The 25436-nt window shown below is 39.9% G+C and overlaps 2 protein-coding genes across 5 annotated transcripts in view; one reads left to right on the forward strand and one right to left on the reverse strand.

Annotated features, from left to right (window-relative positions):
* The window catches only part of RB1 (RB transcriptional corepressor 1), an 82188-nt gene that overhangs the window by 30252 nt on the left and 26500 nt on the right, over positions 1-25436 (reverse strand). For 2 of the 4 annotated variants that reach the window (XM_056329256.1, XM_056329257.1), the window contains exons 12-17: positions 23086-23173; positions 22342-22458; positions 21599-21655; positions 21488-21519; positions 21335-21411; positions 20925-21127 (exon numbers count right to left, since the gene is read on the reverse strand). In XM_056329256.1, coding sequence (XP_056185231.1) covers positions 20925-21127; positions 21335-21411; positions 21488-21519; positions 21599-21655; positions 22342-22458; positions 23086-23173 — 574 coding nt within the window. Of the gene's footprint in view, positions 1-7625; positions 12118-20924; positions 21128-21334; positions 21412-21487; positions 21520-21598; positions 21656-22341; positions 22459-23085; positions 23174-25436 lie in introns of those variants that run through there. The other 2 variants (XR_008820322.1, XM_056329258.1) reach the window with 2 other exon arrangements.
* LPAR6 (lysophosphatidic acid receptor 6) lies at positions 3283-6285 on the forward strand. The gene has a single exon (XM_056329284.1). It carries the CDS (start codon positions 3961-3963, stop codon positions 4981-4983), a length of 1023 nt encoding a protein of 340 aa, XP_056185259.1. The 5' UTR covers positions 3283-3960; the 3' UTR covers positions 4984-6285.

The following is a 25436-nucleotide window of genomic DNA, read 5'->3' on the forward strand; positions in this document are numbered from 1 at the left end:
CCAGAGGAACACAAAACACTGGCCAAAATAACTCCAAAGGTTTGGAAAGCCTTCCAGTACTTGTGTTGTTTCAGTGGAAATATTTCGTCAGCACTCAACTTGGACTTCGGAATTTAAGGGACCCTGCCCCAGTGTCCTAGGTAACAGCAAGTACCCAGCTCTGTAACTCTGTGGCATTGAGGGGTAGGAGAAAGCAGCAGCTGTGGGTTGGCAGAGCATCCTACAGCTGCTTTATTAGCACACTGTGAGAGTTGTAAGGACTTTTCCTCCTGACCCCCTGTTCAATGCAGGAATAGGTTTGCCACACAAATCCAAGATCACTCAAGGGTGTAAAGAGTCCTAGATATCTAAACCTGGATATCTAAATTAATACAAGCAGAATTAAGTGGGAACTGACTGAAGGAGTGTACAAAATCTGTTCGCTGCTGAAGTGAAAGATGATTTCAAGCATCTCATCAGCTCTCAGCTTTAAGGAGCCCAGGAGCCACAAGAAACCTGTTGATACAGTCTTTGCTCATTTAGCACTAGCAACAAATGACAGATCCTAACTCATTCCCGTCTCTGATGGAGAAAGGCAGACAGACTTAACACAGCATTTCCCTGCAGTGGCAGCTTTGTTTCCTTTGGAGAAAAAACAACCCTCAGTGTACAGGTCCCTCCCTGCAGCTGCTTCCTCCTGCCTACAGCCCCTCCTCATCACAAAGGAAAATCTGCTGGTGGTGAAGGAGCATAAGCAAGGTCATTATCACGTCAATTCTTCCTCTTCTTTTAACTTTTTACAGTGTTGGGGCTTACCAACGGCTTTCCCAAATCTGACAGCACAGAACCCAACATCTTGAAAGATGATCCCACGAAAGGAAAGCATGCGATGAGGTTTCCTCTCTACCCACGCAGGAGCCCGGCCAGAAGGGAGGCTGCTCTCAGCTCCCACGGCTCGCGGTGCACTAACGCAGGTTCTTCAACTCTGAGCGGTTCACACAAATTAAAACACTGCTCGATAACATTCAGGCACATCAAATTCAAGAAAACGGGTATGCAGTTCACCTTTGCCATTCACGCTTTCGCACTAAAATGACTCAGACTGCCTGCTCAGACATATACCCCCTCACTGAAACGCGATACAAAGTAAAAACCTGTCAACTTGCAGTTTTCAAATTTTCTTCTGCATCTGGAAAAACCCTGCAGTTCAATGCTATTTCTGGAAGTACACAAATATCACTTGGTTCTTCGCTTACTGTAAAGTGCATGTACCGTTCTGCACCAAAAAGCTGCAGGGGCAAAAGAAGGTCCTAAAGGCAATACAAGCAAATACCCAAGCCCCTAAAATACAGCTCCAAGTAGTGCCTAAGTTCGTAACAGGAGCAACAACAGGGCCACAGCAAGGCAGGGGTTCTAATGGACAAAATGAAGGCTGAGGACACACCTTTACAATTGCTCTAAAGCACATTTACCGCGGTAAAATGGACAGCGTCCCTGGTCAGACATCCCTGCTCTGTCTCTATGCACCCACACCTTTGCCCAAATGGAAATTCAAGTACTAAGGAATATGAGAGACACACTTCCATTAGTTTCACTCTCTAAAGGTGAATTATTGATTGAGGTTTTGACATGCAATGTCAAATTTCTGTACTTCAGGGATTTTCACTCCAGTGACTGAGCCTGCCCCACACAATTTTCCTGTGCAAACGAAGCTGGAGCAGGAAAACAGAGCTCAGAGCTCAACAGTGCAATGCAGAACTCAAGGACTCTTGCAGGAAAACCCCTTTTATCATGCAAGGCTGCCGGGAATAGACACAGAAGTTAACCACATGTTATGACTGCTTTTCTGATGAAAGCCAGGTAAGGCAACTTGATGCTAAGGTACAAGTTAAGCTGGACACACAAGAGACTCTGCCATGCTCACATTTTCATTTCTTGTTGCCTTCAAGTGGAAAATGCACTACACTTTACAGTTGAGCATGAATTTCAAAAACAGTCAAAAAGTTTTCTTGTGGTTCTAGCCTACTGAAGTGAAGCTGCTTGATTTCACCACAAAATTAAGGTGAAAAGAGATTCACAGAAGAAACCAAGAAAACTTGAAATAAAATAAGCAAGACCCACTTCTGCATGTTTCTGATTTTTGTCTGACATACCTTACACTAAGAAACTACACCAAAAACGTGTGAAGAGCTATTATTTACTCTTCTTTACAGCAGACTAGAAAGGTTTTGCCCAGAGCCTTGCTTAGGTACAACTGATTAAAATCTAGTTCAAAAGAACCATGCCACCCAGTCAGATACGAAGAGATTTGTTATTCTAAGACTTAGAAATAGACTGGTTTTGATGCCAGAAGTGAGTCTACCCAAGCTGTTGTTAAATAAATGAATCTGTCTAAACAAAGATTTATCTTGTATCTGCCCCTAAAGGCAATAAGAGCTTCTTTTTTTATATTTATTTAATTTAATTAGTTGCAACATCATTTTGTTTCATTAATCAGTGACCAATGGGAGTAGTTTGTATATGTGCAGTAATTGGCCCCCTTTAAATCACGAGAAACAACTGCATAGCACAGTATTTATTTTGGTATAATAATTCTGTGCTTATCTATTGAAGAAAATACTTTTTTTACCACAAAATTTACAAAAACAATTTGAAGATTTTTTTTAAAAAAAAAGAACCATCTTTCTGATTAGAAGTACACCCTGGTTTCTAATATGGAACGAGTTAAAATTTTCTCCTCCCACTGCAACGCATCTCAGTCCTGGGAACATCCAAAAGCAACCCACAGGTTCATAATATTTATGCTTCTCTCTTTCAGCAATTATTTTGCAAATTTATTTAATTACCTATCAATGTTATTTTGTCCCTCCTGAGGTGTAACTGAGGGAATTGAGATAGAACCACTCAGCTGATTGCTGGTGAATAAAATGTTCTGCATTGTGAGCAAAGGTATCTGTCAAAAAACTTAACGTTAGTTCAGTCCCACATAATATGTAAAATGACACTACTATCTCCAAAGCCAAAGGGGAATTTCAGACACTGGAAAGTCTCCTCACAACTGAAGAAAAAAGATTTTTGTGATGAAGTTTTTGGACTCCAGCACTGCCGACAAGGCCCTTCCAGGGAGTTCGGAAAGAGTTAACAGGAGGCTGCAGCAGCAGCGCTCTGCTGGTGACTGCCTGCAGCCTGCAAGGTACAGCCCCAGCAGACACGCTATCAGACCGGGCAAGGCAAACAAACTGAACTGAAACCATCCTTCAGCCAGCCCATCCTCTTCCTCCCGTGATGTCACGCTACAAATTGCCTGAGCTCTCTCCTCTCCTCCCCAGAAGGAGCCGGGCTGGCGAGAGGCTGCAGGGGCGCGGGACGCCGGGGCCGTGCTCTGCAGGAACAAACACGCTCTGGAATTTAATTTCTGCCCTCACAAGCAGCTTGCTTCCCACCCCGTGGGGCCGGCCAGCCAGCCAGCCAGCGCTCGGAGCAGCCAAAAAGCTCGTTTCACAGAAAGAAGGCTGAGGGAGAAACCCAAGTGCCGACCCTGCGTGGCATCGGGGAGAGCGTTTTCTAAAGCATCCGAAGCATCCGTACCCCACCGACAAAACTCCAACACCATGATCCGCAGCCGTGAACAAGGCAGAAAGTTCTACAACAGCTTCATCGAACTGAGGGAGCAAAGGGAGCTAAGCAAGCTTTGGGATGACCTCATCTGCCACAAATTATATGGGTTTTGACTTTTGAAGCCTGGCTATGTGATTACAAACACCACTGGGAAGAGAGGAGCGACCTCCTGGTGATCACTGCTGGAGATGTACTCCCCTGCCACAGAGATTATGTTTCTCCTCTGAAGCTTTACCCTGCAACAAACTTACTAAAGCACAGGGTTCAAATACATCTGCAAGTTCTTCTGGAATTTAAAAAAAGTTGCGATAAAAATACTAGAGAAACCTCCAAATCACAGGACTTTTTAAATATACCATTATAATGGTAAGCTCTAATTGCTCCACTGAGGACTCCTTTAAATATACTTTATATGGATGTATCTTTAGCATGGTGTTTGTTCTTGGCCTCATAGCAAACTGTGTTGCTATCTACATTTTTATTTGTACTTTAAAAGTGCGAAATGAAACTACAACTTACATGCTGAATTTAGCAATATCAGATCTGCTTTTTGTGTTTACATTACCCTTCAGGATTTATTACTTTGTAGCGAGAAACTGGCCTTTTGGAGACATTCTTTGCAAGATTTCTGTCACCCTCTTTTATACAAATATGTACGGGAGCATTTTATTTCTGACTTGCATAAGTGTAGATCGCTTTTTGGCTATAGTACACCCTTTTCGATCTAAGACTCTCCGAACCAAAAGGAATGCAAAAATTGTCTGCGCTGCAGTATGGATAACAGTGTTAGCAGGCAGCACACCAGCAAGCTTTTTCCAGTCTACAAACCGCCGCAATAATACTGAACAAAGAACATGTTTTGAAAACTTTTCAGAGGACACATGGAAAACCTACCTATCTCGAATTGTTATCTTCATTGAAATAGTTGGGTTTTTTATTCCACTCATCTTGAACGTGACCTGCTCCACCATGGTCTTACGGACTTTGAATAAACCTCTTACATTAAGTCGGAATAAATTAAGCAAGAAAAAGGTACTCAAAATGATTTTTGTCCATTTGGTGATATTCTGCTTCTGCTTTGTGCCTTATAACATTACCTTAATACTTTACTCCCTTATGAGAACACAGACCTGGATTAACTGTTCAGTGGTAACTGCAGTCAGGACTATGTACCCCGTCACTCTGTGCATTGCCGTTTCAAACTGCTGTTTTGACCCTATAGTCTACTATTTTACATCAGATACAATTCAAAATTCCATAAAAAAGAACCGGACCACTAGGCCACGGGACATCAGATTCTCTGAAAGGCCAGTTTCTGAAAACTTCATTCAACACAGCCTTCAGACCATAAAGATGAAAATATTTGACAGTGACTCTACAATATAAACTGTATTAAAAGACTACTGGGACTAAACTGGAATTAGAAGCCTGCACATTTCTTCAGCCGTGGAAATATGTTCTGATATGTAAATGTTACGCTTCCTTCACATCAGAAAAGTTTATGAGTGTAAAAGTGTTAGGCATAACAGTACACAGAAAAAGTGTTTTAAGAATTTATGTCAAATGTCTTTTCTGACAGGTTGTATGTTAAAAATGAACTTTCGGGGTTGGAATAGATTAACCAAAGTCTAAAGACTGTCTATCAAATCAAACATAGATGAAAAAGTAGGTGGGTTTTTTTTCTAAAGTTAAAACAACTGCTAATTTGTAATAATGATGTCTGTTTCCAAGTTACTGAGGATGGGGGTGAAACTACCTGGTTTACACTGCAGGTTCCAGCTGCTGAGGAAAACAGCACCACTTCGTTCATACCGCCTCAGCTACTGTGCCTGCTCCGGAGTTTCCTCTGTCTTACCCTTCCCTCCTGTCTTTTCTCCTTGCAGCTTCCTTCTTAGGAACTATTACGTTCATATGAGGCTTTGATGACTGGGCTACACAACTTCATTTCTCCCAGGTTTATCTGATAAAAATACATTTTCTCTGCACAAGCCTGGCCCCCATAAAGCAATTAAATCTTCTGGTAGTTGAGGGCATCTGCAAACAACTCAGACAAACTGGTTTTTCTTCTCACCTCTGTCTCAGATGTCTGTGTAATTATAACCAAATAACCTTTGATGACTGAAGTTAGTGCTTTAGGTACAGTAACACTTTATTAAACTCTTTTGTGAGAAGCTCTTCGACTTAGCACAACTTCTGAGCAAAATAACATCCTCCAAATAAGGGAATTCAATCTCAAAGTGGTAGTTTCTTAGAAAAACGTGACCTTCGCTAACTATCAATGAGCATCTGTATCAACCCAATTAATTCTAGGAAACTCTTTTATGTCCCATAAACAAATTAAAGACATGGTAATTTTTAGAATGAAACTTCCTCTCAAGTCTTTGTGTCCTAGAAACATTTTTAACATGAGCATTGAAAATTTCAAATGCTATTTTCTTGCAAACTTTATAAGGTATTAAAAATAAACTACCTGGGGCTATGTGGTGGCAAAATCAATCAAGACACTTGGAAAAGTCAAAGCCATGTAAAAGGAACAATCTACGTACATTACTGTTACAAACCAGAATATATAGAGAAAAGTGCTTTAAAACGTCCTGCTATGTATGTTTCCCAGCTATTAGAACACTGTGTACATTTTCCTCAAAATTAACATTACAGCAAAATAAAATAAATATTTAAAGGGTAAAAGTAAGCAGTGTTGGTTTTTTCCTCCTCAAAAACAATGGAGTGAGTCAAGAATGAAAATGGAGTTAAAAATTAATTTGCACTTTGGATTTAAAGTAGTCATCTGCAACACAGATAGAGCACTGAGGCATTTTTACTTCAGAGCAGCATACAGAAGCATGAATCAATGTTGGAGGAAATGCATATTGTGCTGTCAGAATACATGGCATGTTACCTGTGAGTTTCAAAGTTTGCAAAGCTTTTGCTTAATTGTTATAAATCAACTGTACACTGCTTACTACTACAGGAAACCTGAGTTACTCAAAGACTGCTAGAAACTAATGCCAACTGGATTTTAAATTTAACAGCATGCTAAATTTTTATGCACACAACCTATGAAAGGAAATTCAAATAGCATGAGCTTAAGCTACAAGGATAGTCAGTGTCTGCATTGTATCTGAAAATAGACAGTTATCTAAGCTGGGCATCCTAAACTCTTCTGATTCATATCAGACTTCAGAAAAACACATGAAACTCTCAGCATGAATAGAAACTCTTTACATTTTCCGTATGCCACTGACAAATCCTACGTCACTGACAATTCCAAAGTTCAAAAGCCAGGCACTCATCTCTGACATCTCAATGCATCTATCTCTAAAAAGCCTGTTTAATAGAAGACTCCCTCTAAAGACTTTGAGACTAAAAGTTCTTCATGTCACTGCTGGGCTCTTTCTAGGCTACTACTCTTCCCAAGCTTATCAAAGCTGTTACTTGTCTGAGTGACAACTTGTTCAGCAACACCTCTGTATTACGGCAGCAAGCACCCCGGAGCTTCACCCTGGTAAACAGAAGCTACTCCTTCTGAGATTACAAAACTCCAGAAAAATGAAAAATAATCACTGGCTTAAAAGTAGAACAAGCAGATAGTCACATGTATGGGTACCCCCTTTTAAACTAGGCTTTCCTTGGTGTATTAGCTCAAAGAGCCTGGGGAAGCATGGAGAGTAGCTCTTTCTGCTTGGCGCTCGCTCTCTAGGACTGTTGCACTACACTACTGCAAAAAGCAGAAGCTACTCAGTGCAATAGCTTTCCAACCAGTTAACAGCTTGATACCTTGAAACTGTTTGAGGAAGCTTCGTATTTTTAATTATTAAACATACTTCACTCTTTCCACAAAAGGAAAAACAAAAAACAAAACAAAAAAAAGCCCCAGCAAAAAAGAACACAGCCAAAAAAGCAACATCTGTAATTTAGAGAATCTGACCATTACTTGAGAAATTCCTGATCAGACTGATTCAGAAGAGGGGGAGCGAACCTGTACCTCCCACAACAAGCCACTATAAAGCCAAGCTACCAGCTATTCAGGACTGGACAAGGTTTTCTCCACCTTTTCTGGTTCTGCAGCAGGATTATCCTGGAGAGCTGTGGATGAAGCAATGCTTTCACTGGAACATTCCTGAACAGTTGCACTCCTTTCGCTCTGCTCCTGCCATTAGTATCAACTCTTCTGTCTCTCTGGTACGAGCTTATGCCAACATTTAAATTTAGATGAGGGGATATGCTCCTAAGTCGTGTCCAGGCATCTCAAATAAAAAAGGCTTATATTATCAGAGCTCCTGAGCATGTGAATTGTTGCATCCAGTACTTCCCTAAAAGTACATTATTTTTACTCATATGCCTATGCAGAGGGGGTTAGGAGTTCAGTTTTAGTTACGAATTTGTTCTTTGTAGTCTGGTTTCTTCATCTACAGAGTGCAGATACTGTACACTTACCATAAAAATAAAAGCAGTGGAAATGTAGTTGATTCTAAGCATTTTTCTCATCTAAAGCAGGATAGGCAGCCATTGATAACTACATAATTAACCAGCACTTTCAAAAGACAAGGAAAAAGAAACAAACTTTCTATCACGATCTCTGATTTACCTCAACATACCATTACTTTAAAAGCAAAAGATTTCCCGTTTTATAGTTTTTATGTTCGACTTGAAATTTTAATTTCTGGCTTTCTCAGGAACAGAACGCAAGTCAAAGTTTGTTTCATTCAGTATACATGACTTGACATTTAAAGAAATACCAATACTAGGTCAAATATATCTTCTATATTTTTCATCTAAAAGTGCTTAAAAAAAACCACACAGGTTTGAATTGCACTTCAGGCAGGTGAAACCCTTAACTGAAATCGGCCTCCAAACTTCAATTTCTTAAGAAAGTAACCTCAGTCATAGGAATGCAAAGACTGAAAGAGAGCTCCCAAGATCAGGTAAAAGATATGAATGGTTTTACTGGATCAGATTCCAAACATTCAGCTAATCTACAATCCTGCCTCCAACAGTGGCCAAGGCTGGATGCCTGGGGAAGAAGATAACAGCAGGAGAGCATACAGGGCTTTCTCCTGTCCAAGTGCTGTCCCACTTCAGCTGTATCTCAGGACTTTCTTTGTCAGATGTGTGTGTGATTTCGGCAACACTAAAATTTTTCTTCTGTGAGCTTGTCCCGTCTCCCTTTGAATGCACATAAACTTTTTAACATCCACAGTATTCTGCAGTAAAAAGTTCACATTGCATGTGTGTGTGTGGGAAGCAAAACGAAAAAAATAAAACAAAACCTCCTGTTTCAAATCCACTAGTTTCATTGCTCCATCTTCATTTCTTTTGGAAGAGGCAAGTAACACTTGATTGACACTCAGCCTTTCCATATCACTCATGATTATAGTGTCTTCCACCACCCCTTGCCAATGAGAAAGTGATTTTAATTTGTAATTTCAACCAGCATCTTTGCCAAAGATGACATTTTCAGAATTACATAAAGAATTCAGCTAAAATTGCAACAAACCCAGCAAGGTTCACTTTGAGATTGGTAACTTTGAAAATTCTACTTGAGCATAGTATCCTCTAGAATTACTTATTCTTTTATTTTCTAAGAGTTTTATCAATGAAGAGTGATTTTTCATATTTTTCCAGCAGTAAATGTAATACTGTAAGGTTCTTGTACCTGGGTAGACTCGTAAATCCTGACAAGTTCCCTTTGTTGCTAGACCATTACCATTTATACCTCAGGGTTACTGGTATTTGAGCATCACTGACAAATGAAAGAGGATACATTTCAAGAGCTAAGACAAAATGCAAACAAGAAAAATTCTACATCTAGAAGTTGCAAATGTCTGGGCTGCATTTGTTATCCGATTATCAGAGTGCTGAAAAACATTGTATAAATGCAATTGACAAACACTGAATTAGCACATTTTCAAACATATTCAGTAGAGCTCATTTAAAATGAATGCAAATTCAGAAAGATATACTTGCACAGTCTAATACTTCTGCAAGAAGCTGGATGGAGAAGTCTGTTCTAATCCTGCTTTGACACTGAAGCCTTTCACATTTTTCACCTCCCCCCCATCCAGTTCCTGTTACACAACTACTTAAAAAGTAAGCCCAGTTTTTCCTGTAAGAAAACTGAACTTACCACAAAATTAAAACAAATGAAAAGAACACTGCACATATAATCTGGTCTTACCACACTGTTGGAAAACTAAAAATTCCAGAACTAAGCATTTAGATTTTAAATTATTATTCCTAATTTAACAAGCAGTCTTGTTCACTCCAGTTATAACAAAACTAAAAGCTGTCCTGCACTAAGAAGGGGTAAGTTTTCTACAGTTTAAGCACAAGCAAAGGCCAGCCTCTAACAAGAAGTTCCTGTCTTTTCCTGAAGAGATAAAAGAACACTTTTCCGCACACATAGCTTTAAGATTTGCCCTAACCCCCCTTTTTTCAAACACTGAATTGCTGCCTTAATCTTAAATAACAATGCTAGTAATAGGAGGTATGCAAGATTAATGCTGTTATCTTGGGAATATTATCAAGCTTATCTCGCATGAAAACTCTTCTGCTTTTCAAATGAATTCTGCAAAAATTGCTGCTTTATGAAAGGAAGTCAATTGTACACATTAGTTGCAAGTCTTCACCCTTCTGTAAAATTATGCAACATTAGATCTACTAATTTTTGGAAGTTCATCCTGGTAAGTACTTTCTAAAAGCAGATATTAATGTAATAAAAACTGAAGATGCTCCTGGCCACTAAGAAGCAATACTGCATTGCAAAAAATTTACTATTCATCACAGCAACAAGAACTACACTTGACTAAAGTTGAAAGTATCTAGAATAAAACTGATGCTTTTATGAGGTAATGCAAAAAGTACCCACAGCGTTGCAGGTATTTCTTAATGGAGAAATTTGTTAAGTATATAGCAATACATGAAACTGAGAATACGGATGGTATAGCAAGTACTGAAATATCTGCCTTTTCAGCCCCAACAAAAACACCTTTCAAAAAAATAAAAAAAACCAAACCTCTTTGTCTACTCCCTTACTAAAGTTTTTTAACACTTCTTAGGTGTGAAAGAAACCTTCCCATATATACTGCACACTCACATTGTGTTTCACATGCTCCTGTAGGTGGGTAAGTGCAAAAAAAACCAAACCAAAACAAAACCACTCCCAACTAGCAGACAAGATCTGTGAGTTCCTCTAAGCTGCTGGAAGGTGCAACAGGCACAGACAGAGCATGCCAAGCACAGGCTCTGTTCTGGGCAGGCTAACTCCCAAATGGGAAGGACAGGGCGATGACAGTTCAGGTACTTAACTAAGCCAAGTTCAGACTAACTGGGTGGCCCCAAAGTCTCTGCTCAGGGGTTCAGGTGAACACGATGCACACAGATCCAGGCATTAGTGGCACAGCACTCAGCCGTACCACAGGCACCTACCTGTCTGCATCTAACCCATTCTGACAAGCAAACCCAACCCAAAGGAAGAGCTTCAACAAAACCTAGAGGGATTCACTTTCTGGAGGATTGTGAACACTATGGCTACTCAACAGTTGTAAACAGGAAGATTCTCATCCCTGACAAGGACTTTTTATTACCGGAGTAAGACATTTATTCAGTGATACGAACATATAACTGAAATACTGTACATTTATACAGTATAAAAGCAGGCACAAAAGCACTTATTTAGGCTCCAAAAAAAAATAGTAAGAAACCAAAACAAACCAAACCCCATGCATTTATGCATGCAGTAACTCAGAGAAAATGGAGCAGAGAGACAAAAACCCACTGCCAAGGACATATAATTTGGCAGTTTTGAGTTTGACAAGATACTGTTAAACCCTTAAGAGCTTGAAAACTGAGCATATAGCTGCAAAAAAACCTCCACATTAGACTATTTGTTTGGCACCTACTTTGCTTCCTAACAGAAGCCAATTCCTTCTTCCACAGAAAACTTAACTACAGAATGGGTCAAATAACACAGCAATAAGGATAGAAAGAGCAATAAAAGCTTACGACAGTTATTTGGGACTGTGGCTCAGACAAAATAAGCAAGATCAAAACTAACTCCAAACAAAACAAAACAAAACTCCATTCTAGTAATTTCACCAGTTTTGCTTCACTACAATGATTTAAAAAACTGCAAACTTAAGAGAGCATAATCCCATCCCACTGTGGTATGACCAACAAAACATTGGACAATATAACAAAAACCTGAAAACCAGGCATTCACAAAACACTATTTCACTGGGTTTTGTTAAAATGTTACTAATAATTAGGGCAAACTTAAGAAAAAAAGGACTAAAAAAAAAGTATATCACGTTAAACAAGTCTTATTTCTGTGGCTAACTTTGTACTTGGGACCAATGTAGACATAGGCACGATATCTTCACACTACACCAACAAAGCTGGAAGCTCCACTGAGCACAAGCTCTAAAATCCAGATCCCCATTTACAGCTGTACATCCATGGCCAGAGAGATCATGACACATCCTCAGCTTCTGTAGCCATGCTGGTAACAGTACGAGACCTCTACATAAACAGAAACCACAACAGTGACTATAAGTGAAACACATAGCACCAGTAACCACCTAAAGCAAAGCAAGGTGTAATTAACTTCCTCTTGCTAATGTCCCCTTAATGCTGAAAGGAAGGGGGAAACATCGTTATGAAAACTAATATTAATCATACGATTCACTTCTACTAACCTTAACTCACAAACATTATACATCTAGTTTAGTTTTGTCATTGAGACAGATGCTCTCTACAGTCAGTGGAGAGAGGTATCTTGAAAAAGCGAATCATCACATTGTAAAATACATAATAACAAATTAAATAGAATTAATTGCTTATTGGAAGTACAGCTGTTTCAAGTATAGAGGGAGCCTAAATACCTATTTTATAGAAGTCTAACAATGCAGGACTCACATTCCCCTACTAAGAGAAACTCTACTTTAAAGCAGTAGATGAAGTAGAGGAAAACTTAAATCCTTAATCAAAATCGGCATCCAAATTTCACAGAATGAAAACTCCACATAGTTGCTGTGCCTTAGGTAATCCCTTCAGTCGTGTTTGTACTTGAACCAAAATAGCATCTTAAGGGTTGGGCTGACTTGGGTCTACCTGCAACAGATAAATCCATTAATACTGTGCTAACACAGCCAATACCTTACAACCCTAGCGAGTGTTTTGTACACTTAGTGCGTGCCTACCAAGAAGTGAATACATTGCCAACACAGACAAAAGCAGGAAACACAGGACCTCAGCTTTACGTGTTCTGGTTTCTCTTCCAGCAGCCTAGAGGATTTGCTTGGATTGTAACACCCAAGCCTGAAAAACAGCTTGAGTCATCCTCACGATAAATAGGAGTGGCAGGGAAGATTTTCAAAGTGATGGTGCAGACAGCGAAGATTATCATTCAGATAAAAGTTTCAAGCTTCAAAAAGCACAGCATGATTTTCATAAAAGGAAACTCTTCAGGAGTACAAGGGCATGGGAGAAACACTCATGTATTTTATTTATGCATTTATTGAAAAAGTGTGTGTGTCTATATATGCTCAAACTAAAAAAGCATATAAACATACATAAATATGTTTGTATTTATATGGTATTATATGGTGTATTCACAAATACCCAAAAGGCAACCATCTTACAGACTTCTAAGAATGTGCCTTGTATGATAAAGGCAAAAATCACAGAAGGCTTACCAGCCACAGCTGTGGCAACTGAAGTGTCAGAGCTAATTCATGACCTTAAAAAAAAAAAAAAAAAAAAAAAAAAAAAAAAAAAAAGCACACACAGCAGAACCAGTGTGATCCTTTAGCACTATCACGCCAAGCAACAGTGGTAGCAGTGACCTCCCTCTCATCACACACGCTTCTGGAACACACTCACAATGCAAGCAGAAATATATTTAGTATGTACAGACAGAAAACCTCAAATCAATTCTCGGTTCCTCCTTTAAGGTTAAAGCTGCACCATCCTAACACTCCTTCTTTGAAAGGAGCATGGCAAGCATGTGAAATGGCATAGTTCGGTGACCCTTAGCACACTTTTTCCCCTGTATGAAAAACCCTATAAAATTCCACATTAAAAATCTTGGTCCACAGCAACCTCCATGCTGAGACCGGATAATAGGTGCCTAAAATCCAGAAGATCACAGGACATAAGTGATGTCTGCAAGAGCAATCCGATGCCTGCAATTCCTGAGCTGCCTGTCTTTACACCGGTGAAGTCCCCTATGTAGTTCTTATTCTGCCAGTGACCGTGTTTGCAAATACCATTCTGGATAAGCTGAGCGTTTTTTTGTGCCTAAGGCTGTCCCCCATTCACAAATTAGGTATTCCCATATCTAAGGAAAGCCAAATGTAGTAGGTATGAAAAGAGTATGTCTGACATACACTAGCCATTCAAAGAGAAACCGGCTGCTGTGCAGAAACACATACAGCTCCTGGAGCCTACAGCAAAGACAGTAAAGGAACGTGTGACTCATTTGCCAGCGCTGAAGTCACTCGTGGCTGAACCCACAACTACATCTGTAGCTGGTAACACAACAAGCCACGGCCGGTCCCAGGCCTTGAGGCCAAGCAGCAAAGCACAGCTTGCACCCACACAGCTGAACGTTCTCAACTTCTAATCCATGCCAGCAGTTGAAAATAGTCCCTGAGCTGCATCATGCCCCAAATTTTGCCTAGGCCTTGTCCAGAGGACTGCTGACACATGCCAAAACATGCCAGGGAACACGTTACCAACAGAACACCACTGATGATGGTGGGGCAATACTCAAGCCTGAACTATTGTCCCTTAGAGGCCAGTAGAACAGATGCAGTCCCGATACCCGGTCCTTCAACAAGGTTTTAGCGTCATTCTTTTAATACAACAGTAAAGTATTTATCCAGTACCCCACTGTATAAAATGTTGATGGCATCACCATTCCTACTTCGTCCAGATTTAAAGGAAATGACTTAAGACATCGAAATCAAAGACAAGACTTCAAATTGCATATAGACACCTACCCTCCAGGAGAGGTGTAGGACTTCAGACATAAACAACAGAAAACACTACTGAGAAGGATACATACCACAGGAAAATACATCAACTCCCATTCCTAGATGCTTAATTCCTCCTTACAAGGAGCACAGAAACCTCATTTAAAATCGTACACTGCATGTGAGAAAATGGGCACTAAGCACTTGAGTACGGTGAGCTCCATTGTGTCCTTGTACAATCAAAGACCAGGAGACTGCATAGTTAAGCTTGTACCACACCAAAGCACTAAGGAGTACTTGCTTACCTGTAACTTCTTACAGCTTTAGACTGACCTGGATTTGTCTAACACTTTTTAAGCAAATCATAGAATCATTTAGATTAGAAATCTAAATTTAAGATCATCAAGTCCAACCATAAACCTAACACTGCCAAGTCCAACTTAAACATACCTGTTTAATATTTTTCTCCCTGCTGCACGATCAAAATAGGTCTGCTGTTAATCCAGCTCAGTGAGTTTGTCATATTTATGCAATAAAATGTATTCTTTGGGAATACATGATTTTCCTCAGAAAGGCATTTCTGCCACAATGACCTGCATAATTTAAAACCAACAGAAGTCTTTGGTGTGGGATGAGGTATCTGAGTATAAATATTAACTGCATAGTTAGTCGACAAATACTTGTTGCAAACCCTGAGTCATGTTAATTCGACACGTGATGAAACAGTACTGTAGATTTCACTGCAGATGTTTAATTGACAAAAAAAAACCCACAGAGAAGAGGGAGCTGATAAAGGAGAAGCATTATGAAGCACAGTTTAGGCAATGCTACAGGGAAGAAGTTATGAATAAAGCAAAGCACACTTGTCTACTAATCAAATTTTAACCATTAAGAGAGGTAGCCTTGTAGAGCCATCTTTATCTTGCATCAGTCATTAACACTCCAAACCACACTACAACTCTAAATCGCAACAGAAATCAATACTGGTGTTTCTTTCTCCTTTGAAAAATACAAATACTGATTAGGATAGCAAGTGTTAAAGAGCAATACAATCAAATAAGGCTACAGCGTCAACAGCTGTAGTGCAATCATTACTTTGGTTCAATATCTGTTTGTCCCTCACACATAAACAAACACCAAAAAACCACAGTTGTAGCTAACTGAGCAAATCAGACTGTGAATTACTCCTTTATAGCCCACCACAGTGCAACTCCCCATTCTGTTCTGGGCTGTTGTGGGGGTTGTGGAAATTGGTGCAGCTGCCTCTCATCCCTGTTAACAGCAAAAGCTACCACACAACCTTTGAAAACTGCAGTCCAAAGAGGAATTAATATCCCTTGGACTCCTGGCACTCATTTGGATGAGTTAACAAGTTAACAATGGAGCTTTTTACCCTCTGCAGAGCTAACCAGGAAAGTGTGGCTGTGCTTTCTCTAACCTGCCATACAGGGCTGGCATGTACTGCCTCATCTTTGGACAAGGTTGCATTTGGTCTGCAACTCCCGTGAAGCAGAACAAGACCCTTTCATTACTTCAGTATTGGGCAGCTGAAGCTTGACAAAGCAGAAGGGCTTCACACACCTCTTCTCTGACATCCCACCAAAGGCTGGCTTGCAGAAGTGGTATTTTGTAGCACGGCCCAAACTATTTTAAGTATGCCTAATGGGAGGATTTAGAACGTGTACGCTCCCCACTCTTTCACCTACTGTACATGTGAAAAGGCATTTGCAGGAAGCATATTCTCTATGCAGCATTATGAAAGAAATCTAATACCTTGCTTGTTCCTCCCCATTCACAGCTTATGAGCAGAATGCAAGCTCATGAGAGGAGGGGAAACAGAACTGGGGTTGCTTTGCAGACACAAATAGCAAAGGCGGATACTCCATAGGTGTTTGCTTTCTTAAATGAGCCAGCAAAAAATCCACCAAACCTAAGTCATGCTGTTCCCAGAAACAAATGCATTTCAGATATTACAGCTATATCACTCTTAAAATAGACCACGAAAGTTGATAGACTTTGTATCTGATTTGCTTACGCTGAAAACCTTGCTCTTCCTTGTTTCTTCTCAACATACTCCAGTAAGCAGCAACACTTTAGTCAAATACATGACATGGCAGTTGACAGGGCTTTCTCTAAGGGAAGTTCAGATCCCGGAATTTGTTCACACAACCTTCAAAACAACTCAAATTCATTTGATTTTCAAATTTGATATTCAAAACAATTACTTTTTTGGCTTGCCACAAGAGAGACCAGTTTGACAGAACTATGGAAAAGACTGAGCATGAATCCCAGGCTGGCTGGTAACTATCTCTTTTGTAGAATCACAGAATCATTTAGATTCTGTGGAAAGGACCTTTTAAAATTGAGTCCAGTTGTTAACCTAACACTGCCAAGTCCACTACTAAATCGTTTCCCTAAGCACCACATCTACGCATCTTTTAAATACTTCCCAAGATGGTGACTCCACCACTTCCTGGAAACAGATTTTAACCATGCCAAAGTTTATATCTTATTTATACAACTATGCTAAAAATTAAGCAAAGGCTATAGACATCTTTGAGTCTAAAATAATTTCAGTTCCCTTTAAATAAAGTTGTGAAATTAAAATAGTGCCCAAAATACTGCAGTGAGATGAAGCACAAATGTTCTACAGTAGAAAAAGAATATTATACAGTATATTTCTATTCTGTTAATAAAAACTATGTAGTATTATTAACATATTCTGAACTGATCTCCACATAATCTGCATCTGGAAGCACCATAACCTCACTGGTAAATAATATTTGAGTGGATAAACGGCGCTTCTCCCTTCAGGGTTCAACAATAAAGATTTAAGGAAAAGGAAGTACTTTCCACATGATTTACTCAGTATGAACACTTGCCCCTTTTCAAAACTAAGAATTATTGAGAGGAACCTTCAACTTTTTTCCACCCTTTATTTTGCGTGCTTATGCTTTTTTTGTTAAAAGAAAGGATGACCTAGAAAAGTTTCATCTTCCTCTTCAAGCACAGATGACTAAATCAGCTAGCTATGCAAAAGCAATAAATGTATTCACAACGACTAGCAAAGGAGTGATATATTATCTTCAGGTACTAAGAAACAGAATCCTTCACATTCATTCAATACAGCCTCCAAAGTCAAATAAAGGTCAGATGCATTTAAGATTCTTTTCTTCAGAGAACTTATGCAAGGCAGTTTTCCTCACAAAAGCTCTGTGACAAGTAAAACTAAAATAAATTCAAGCTATTCTGTATTCAATTGCTCAGTTCCTTTAAATATCATACTGAAATCCTGATTCCTAGAGCAGTCAGGAGAACGAGGAAAGACTGGATAAATACAGGCCTGACTTTCCAAAGAGCAGACAAGCCCTGTAATGAAATGTACTACCTGTGGGGGAAGGTAAGAACAAAACAAAAAAACATGGCAAATAACTGGAGGAAACCAAGTTGCATTATGCAAATATTTATAAACAAACATTTTTTCAAAGGTTTTTATTCTTATTTACCAAGCTAGAATTTCTTTTTTGCATAAGCTTTACTCATGCCATATTTTTCAATTCCCTACATTTTAACACTTTTCAAAAAAAATACATTCTCTAACTGTATTAGGAAACTTGAACCTTCTTGAGATTCCATCTGTTTTGGATTATCAAGTAGTTTAAGATTAACCCAAAGCAATCACTTATGGTGAGATACTCTTCATGACTAAGCAGAAGTCATCTGGCTTGCCTCTCCTCCTTTATTGAGTGTTTGCAGGTAAGAGAGATATACTAGTATGAGCTACTCCTGGTATGAACACTTCTCTAATTGCGTGCCCCTTCTTCAGGGAATTAGAAATTAAGCAGACACTACGTAAATCTTGGACACCATTACGTGGAGACAATATGCAGGTAATGAACTGCAAAAGAATACGGTAAACACCACTCCTTCCTTCGCTATCTAAACCTGTCTGGGACATCTGACCTCAACAGCCTTGCAAGTCAGCCCTGGAAGCATTTTTCTCCTGTTGCTAATAACTTACACTTTTCAGACTAAACCAGCCAATATTTAGATGGGAGGCACGGGGGGATTTTCTGTACTAGAGGACTCAGGGCTTTATATTTCTACATGCAGCCTTATAACGTACGGGCCTTGGGTCTTTCACTGCAGTGGCCCACAGTCCCTGCAAGACATCTGAACATAGATAATGTCCCACTACTTGTCGTCTCCTGAGCCACCGCTATGCAATCTGCTGCTTACACCTCACAGCTTTTCCCTTACGGCCAGCTGGAGGCAACGGAGGCCAGTGCAGAATCACAGGGTGCCCGCACACAGGCTCCAGCTGCCTGTAGCTGTCCCTCAGCTGTTGCCCACCGCTGACAAACCCCTGGCAGCAGGAGACTGCACGCTGTCCTGCACCTGGGGACATCAAGGTGAGACATGAAGCACAGGTCAATGAAGCAGAAAGGCCCTTGGATAGCTGTACTGCACGTTTCTTTTTATCGCCTCCACTGCGCTCCACTCCACATACCTCAGTGGCACTAGATGGTTGTTCTAGGTCCCTTCCACCTGAACTATTCTATTAACACTCAAATCAGCTATATCAGCCACCCCAAAACAGTACCAAACATACCTCTGGAAACTCAAGAAGATAGATTCAACACAGTAAAATGCATTCAAACAGAGCACTCAGAAAACAGAAAATAATCCTGTGCTTGTTGATGATGTTACAATTTATTTCACAAAAGCCTGCAACTACGCCCGTATTTTTTGAAAATGCAAAGCTTTGGATTTTCCAGTCTGAAAGCCCAAACCCAAATCAGGTTATCTGCACGCAGTGCTTGAATTACTGGGTGGAAACTGGTAGATATGGCTTATTGCTGATCAGTAAGCTGACTTCAAACTGGTTTGCAGAAGGTACCAGGCGCCACTTTTTGCTTGTAGAGTCAAACTTTGGAATCTGTACCTCTGTCTTTTGTCCTCTGAGTGTTACAACTCTCAAATAAGCACTTTTTATAGGCCTGCAAGCTTCTTAAAATATTGCCTGCCTCTTGAAATACTGCCTTACTTTCCCTGTTTCTGTAAGCTCTTGCGTGCTTTTAGTGGTATTATTCAAAGAATGGCAAAATCATGAAGAAATTAATACAGCAATGGAAAGACCATGTGCATTTCCCAAGACAACACACAAACATGCAAAAGCATTATAAAGGGAAAAATTTACACTCTGGTACAGCTGCTATAGCACTGCACCAGAAACCCTGGGGCACATTACAGTGTTGTGGTAATGAGCATAGAGCTGGATACACACGCCTTGGGTCCCCCAGTGGAAAAGTCACTTGTAACACGGCATATTCAGAGCGCCACATGTGCCGACTGACTTTGTCCACAAGGAAAATCCAGTGGCAAGAGCTGGCTGGTACAAGCTGGTCCACTAAACTCAGCTTGAAGCATGGCAATTGCTGTCATACAACCCTGAGTCAGCATGCTGAACATGGATGGGGCACTCACTGCTCAGGCACAACAATCCTCCTTGAATCCAGAAGTATAACCCCACAGCCTGGTAGAGTATCACCCATACTAGAAAACTAAATTTTTCACTCTGAAGTCATACACAAACCAAACACAGATTATCCTGAAAAGAAAAACTTGCTTCACAATTAAACTACCCATCAGCTACAGCACACCATGTTTTTTAAACTTCCCAGAACTGATATGGGATAGGCTCTTAAACAGTTTCTTTATGTCTCTCTGGTCAAACTTACCTGTCTTGATAGCCTCCTGTTTTGTGCCGTAAATAGCCTACTTTCGGCTTATATGTAACACGCAGTTCAAAGAAACAATGTTTGATTTATTAAGATCCAGCCTAAAAAACATGCCAACTGCCAGCATTTTATTTTAATGGTATCCAAAAATACCGAAGTGACTGAAGCACAAAGGACAATGCGAATCAATATTTTAAAGCACTATTAACAAACATATCAGATGCATAGAACTAAGGCCCTATTGCCAAGTGGGAATAGCAACTGGATAAAAATTAACTTACAAATAAAAGCACAGAATTTATTGCCTTGTCTTTGACACCGAAATACCGTTTAAGGGTATTACCCTTATGATTCAGGCCAGACTAGTAAGATGATGTTGGCTTACAATCACATAAATCAGCAGAGCTATGTCACCTTCTTCCTCTTATGTACTCCTTTTTTCCAAAACCTGAAGACATGCCAAAACTAAGCTTGTTTTGCTCTTGTAACTTATTTTGCTAGAAATAAATCTCAGCAAGACCACAACTTATTTGACAGAGTTAGGCGTGACTTCCTTTTTCTAGATGTGCTCACTGTATAAGGACAAATACTAGTTTAAAACATTACTTACAGATTGCCACGCAAGCGACTCCATAATTCGATGTTCACAGTGTTCTAGATGCTTTATCATTTCCCTTGTTAGGCTTGGCTCCGCTCTAATAAAGCTTTCAATCACCTTGTAGAAGTCAAAAGCTTTTAAATCAAATACATCGAGTATCCACGGGAAAGACAAGTCTGTTTCAGCACTGGTACCATCACTTTGTGAAGCATTTCCTGCAAGGAAAACAGACTAAAATTGTCAGGAGTGCTACATTCTTTCACTTCTGACGTTTTTTCTTTTTTGTATTTATTGAATCACTGCTAGTTCAGAACTTTCAGCAAGCACTTTTTTATTTTTTGCTGTTTACTTCATGTGTTAGAAAAAATGGCAATAATTATCAATAAAAAACAATGCTATTTAGGACTTTAGATTCAACTTACTACCATATGTCGCCATGACAACCTCAACAGCACACGCCAGAAGAGATGTGTGGAAGATGTTATCATTCAGAAGTTTGCTAAGGAGAAAGAAAGTTATTAATACTTGTCCTAACAATAAAATAGAAGACTTCATTAACAATTAGGGGCACATACCTGAAATTCTGCACTGAAAGGCGCTCTTCCTCCTGAAATAAACCAAACTTGTGAATATTCTTTGTATTTGTAAATACAGTGACAGTACTAAGCTACCAGTACTAAACTTACCGACTTTAGCATAGACTCCATTACTCTGTAATACAGACGTACTCCAAGCTTGTACCTCTGTTAAAAAAAGAAGAAATTGAAGAACATTACAAGAAGTTTTAACAGACTACAATACGCAGACTCTCACGTTTTAACAACTCAGAACATTTCCATTTTTTGGAAGAACCACAACAAAGAAGTCATTGTCCCCAGTTCCATTTGCCAAAAGCACTGGAGAGGCTTCAAAGGCTACTAAGGTTTGTGACTCTCAACCACATGAAGACTTAATCAAGTGTTTATGTTGATTCACAGCTAACAAGATAAAAAGCGAGGCTGACAGACAGGATACTGTCAAGTACAAATGTGGTTGGATTTGTTTTCCAAAGTCCTTGCTGGAAGCACAGCTGGCCCACTGATTTCATAAGGAAGTGAGTCACCTTCTGCAGTTCTAGGATGTTACCTTAACAAATGCAAATACGTTTCACTAAATGTATTGTGCCCATTTTCCCACTCTTCATTAATGTATTTCCCACATATTTCCACCCAGTTCCTATTGCTCCTTATATATGAAGAATAATTTGTTGAATATTATCTTTACAGTGCTTTAGAAAAAAATGCCACTCCATTCCCATGGTTGAATACAATATTGTTACTTTCTACCATTATTGATCTGTGCTGAAGAAGGACAGTCCGTAAGTCAGATCTCACATTAGCTAGTATCAACAGAGGCCAAATGAGTAACACTCAACCAAAGTGCTAGTTACCTGTGAGCCAATTTCAGCACATCCCTGTCCAACTGCTTCAGCAAATTTCTTTTTGAAAATGCGGTCAAGACTTTCCACTCTTTTGAGGACACTATCCTTAGGATTCACTGTGCAATTCTATGGAGTACAGAAAGGAGGACAGAGGAAGGAAAGGCAAAGAAAGAACATTTTACTTCAAAAACATTTTAATGATTTCATCATATGAGTCCTGCTTCACTTTGTAGCATCTCTCTTCATACATAGGAGTATTTAAAGAAAGAGAATCATTATACACATTCAACAATTTCCAGTAACTACAACTTCATGTCTCACATGCAACCAGCTGCAACTAACCCAGCTAATATGCGAACAGCTTACAGTAACATTGATGTTAATGTCTTTAAATTTAGAAATATGCTTAAGTTGCTGCATGTAGACATGAAATCCTGTGAGTACATGCTCCTTCTCTTTGTTGTCTCTGTTTTATATTCCCTTCTTTTTCCACCTGATACATACACAAATAAATCTTAATATTTAGTGCGGTAACAAAAATTATTTAAAAACTTTTAAGGTTCTAGTATGCATCAGTTAGAAGTGCTTTCTAAAATAATCGCATTTAAACCATCCCAGTTAAAATGTACCTCTTCAAAAAACAGTTGTTAGTAAAGGAGTTTCCCAAAACATGTGCAACAGATCTACAGATGTATATTCTACTTGTGTGATAATTCCAAGAATCTTTCACAAATCTTCCTTCTAGTCACTTACATTGAAGTACATGATGAGAGTATCCGATGGTTTATCAGTTGCTGAGTTTAAAATCATAATCAATTGTTGAATGTTATTCATTGCAGCTCTGGAAAAATACAATGCATAAAATGCATAATAAACATTAATGTTGGCATGACAGTTTTCCAGAAATTGAACAGCAATTCTACAAAAGAAAAAAAATATTATTTTAGTTCTTGCCCCAGTTATCAAACAACCTGCTGGGAAAAAACTGTTGTACTTTGTTAACCATTGTGAATTCTAATAATCTAATTTATCTAATAATTTAATTATTTGAATGATTACAGCCCATAAGTAAACAACCAAAAGAATGTAAATTAAGTAATAAACACAAACAAGCAGTTTTAAAAGCGGTAAAATGGTGGAACTGCAATCCTACGTGAAAATATTCAGTTAAATCCAGCAACTCCCAACAAAAAGAAAACGCTTTGGCTTTTGTAGAAAAATAAGACGCAAGACTAGTAAATGAAGACAGCTTTTATGTTTCAAGTCACCTGTTCACAAGTGTGATAAGTAAGATGTAAGTAAAATATGACAGCCACAAGAAAATACTGACCTGTCAGTCTCACCTCTGCGCCTGGGAAGATCATGGCACAGATCCTCCTAGAAACTATGCTAAAGCACACGGAGGACAGGGAGGCGATTCAAAACAGCCAGCACGGCTTCACCAAGGACAACTCCTGCCTGATCAGTCTACCGGCCTTCTATGATAGAGTGACATTATTAGACAAGGGAAGAACAACAGATGTTGTCTATCTGGACTTCTGTAAGGCCTTTGACACACTCTCACACAACATAATTGGAGCTATGGATTTAATGGAGGGACTGTTCAGCGAACGAGGAATGGGTTGGATGGCTCCACCCAGAGGGTAGCAGTCAACAGCTCAATGTCCAGATGGAGACTGGTGACAAGTGGTATCCCTCAGGGGTCTGTATTGGGATCAGTACTGTTTAATACCTTCATCAGTGACACAGTGGGATCAAGTGCACCCTCAGCAAGTTTGCAGACAAAGCCAAGCTGAGTGGTGTGGTTGACACGCCTGAGGGACAGGATGCCATCCAGAGGGACTGGGACAAGCTCAGGAAGTGGGCCCGTGGGAAACTCATGAGTACAAAGTCCTGCACCTGGGTCAGGGCAACCCCCCATATCAATACAGGCTGGGGGATGAAGGGATTGAGAGCAGCCCTGCAGAGAAGGACTTGGGGCTGCTGGCAGACAAAAAACTGGACACGAGCTGGCAATGTGCGCTCACAGCCCAGAAAGCCAACACTATCCTGGGCTGTGTCAAAAAAGCATGACCAGGAGGTTGAGGGAGGTCATCCTCCCCCTCTGCTCTGCTCTTGTGAGACCCCACCTGCAGTACTGCCTCCAGCTCTGGAGCCCCCAGCATAAGGAGAACGTGGACCTGTTGGAGTAAGCTCAGAGGGGGGCCATGAAGGTGATCAGAGGGCTGGAGCACCCCTGCTGTGAAAACAGGCTGAGAGAGCTGGGCTTATTGAGCCTGGAGAAGAGAAGGTTCAGGAGAAGACCTCATTGCAGCCTTTTGGTATGTAAAGGGAGTTCATAAGAAAGATGAGAACAAGCATTTTAGCAGGACCCGTTGTGATAAGACAAGGGGTAATGGTTTTAAACTAAAAAAGGGTAGATATAGACTAGATATAAGGAAGACTTGTTTTGCGATGAGGGTGGTGAAACACGAGAATAGGTTGCCTAAAGAGGTGGTAGATGCCCCATCCCTGGAAGCATTCAAGATCAGGTTGGACGGGGCTCTGAGCAACCTCATCTAGCTGGAGAGGTCCCTGCTCATTGCAGGGGAGCTGGGCTAGGTGACGTTTAAAGGTCCCTTCCAACCCAAACTATTCTATGATTCTATGTCCTTGTTTGTTCCCTTTATCATTTTCCCCTGAAGACATAAGCCTGTCTCTGGTGAAGTGAAAGCCTTGCCATGGGCTAAAGCCTGAACCTCATTCTGGTCTTCATTGCTGCAAGTGATGTTCCAAAATCACTCATCAGTCAAGAATGGCATGGGTCTGAGATGCAAAACACTGATTTGCCTATTCTGGTGTATAGATTCCATCAGTCCCCCAAACACTCAAGTTTCAGGTCCAGAAGAACATCAAGTATTGAGGTATGCCTCCATATATGAACTTATTAGCAATACTTTACAAGTACAAAATAACCAATCAAACAAAAAAACCCAATGACATCAAAAGTGTTTCTATCTCTACTTAATGCCTAGAATTTTCTTGCTAAAACCAGATTCAGAGCCACAAGTAATAACCATTGATCCATATCCAACATCTTAATGTAGAAAACTAAAGCTAACCCA

The sequence above is a fragment of the Falco biarmicus genome, chromosome 2 (genome assembly GCF_023638135.1).
Source record: "Falco biarmicus isolate bFalBia1 chromosome 2, bFalBia1.pri, whole genome shotgun sequence".
NCBI classification, from domain to species: Eukaryota; Metazoa; Chordata; class Aves; order Falconiformes; family Falconidae; genus Falco; species Falco biarmicus.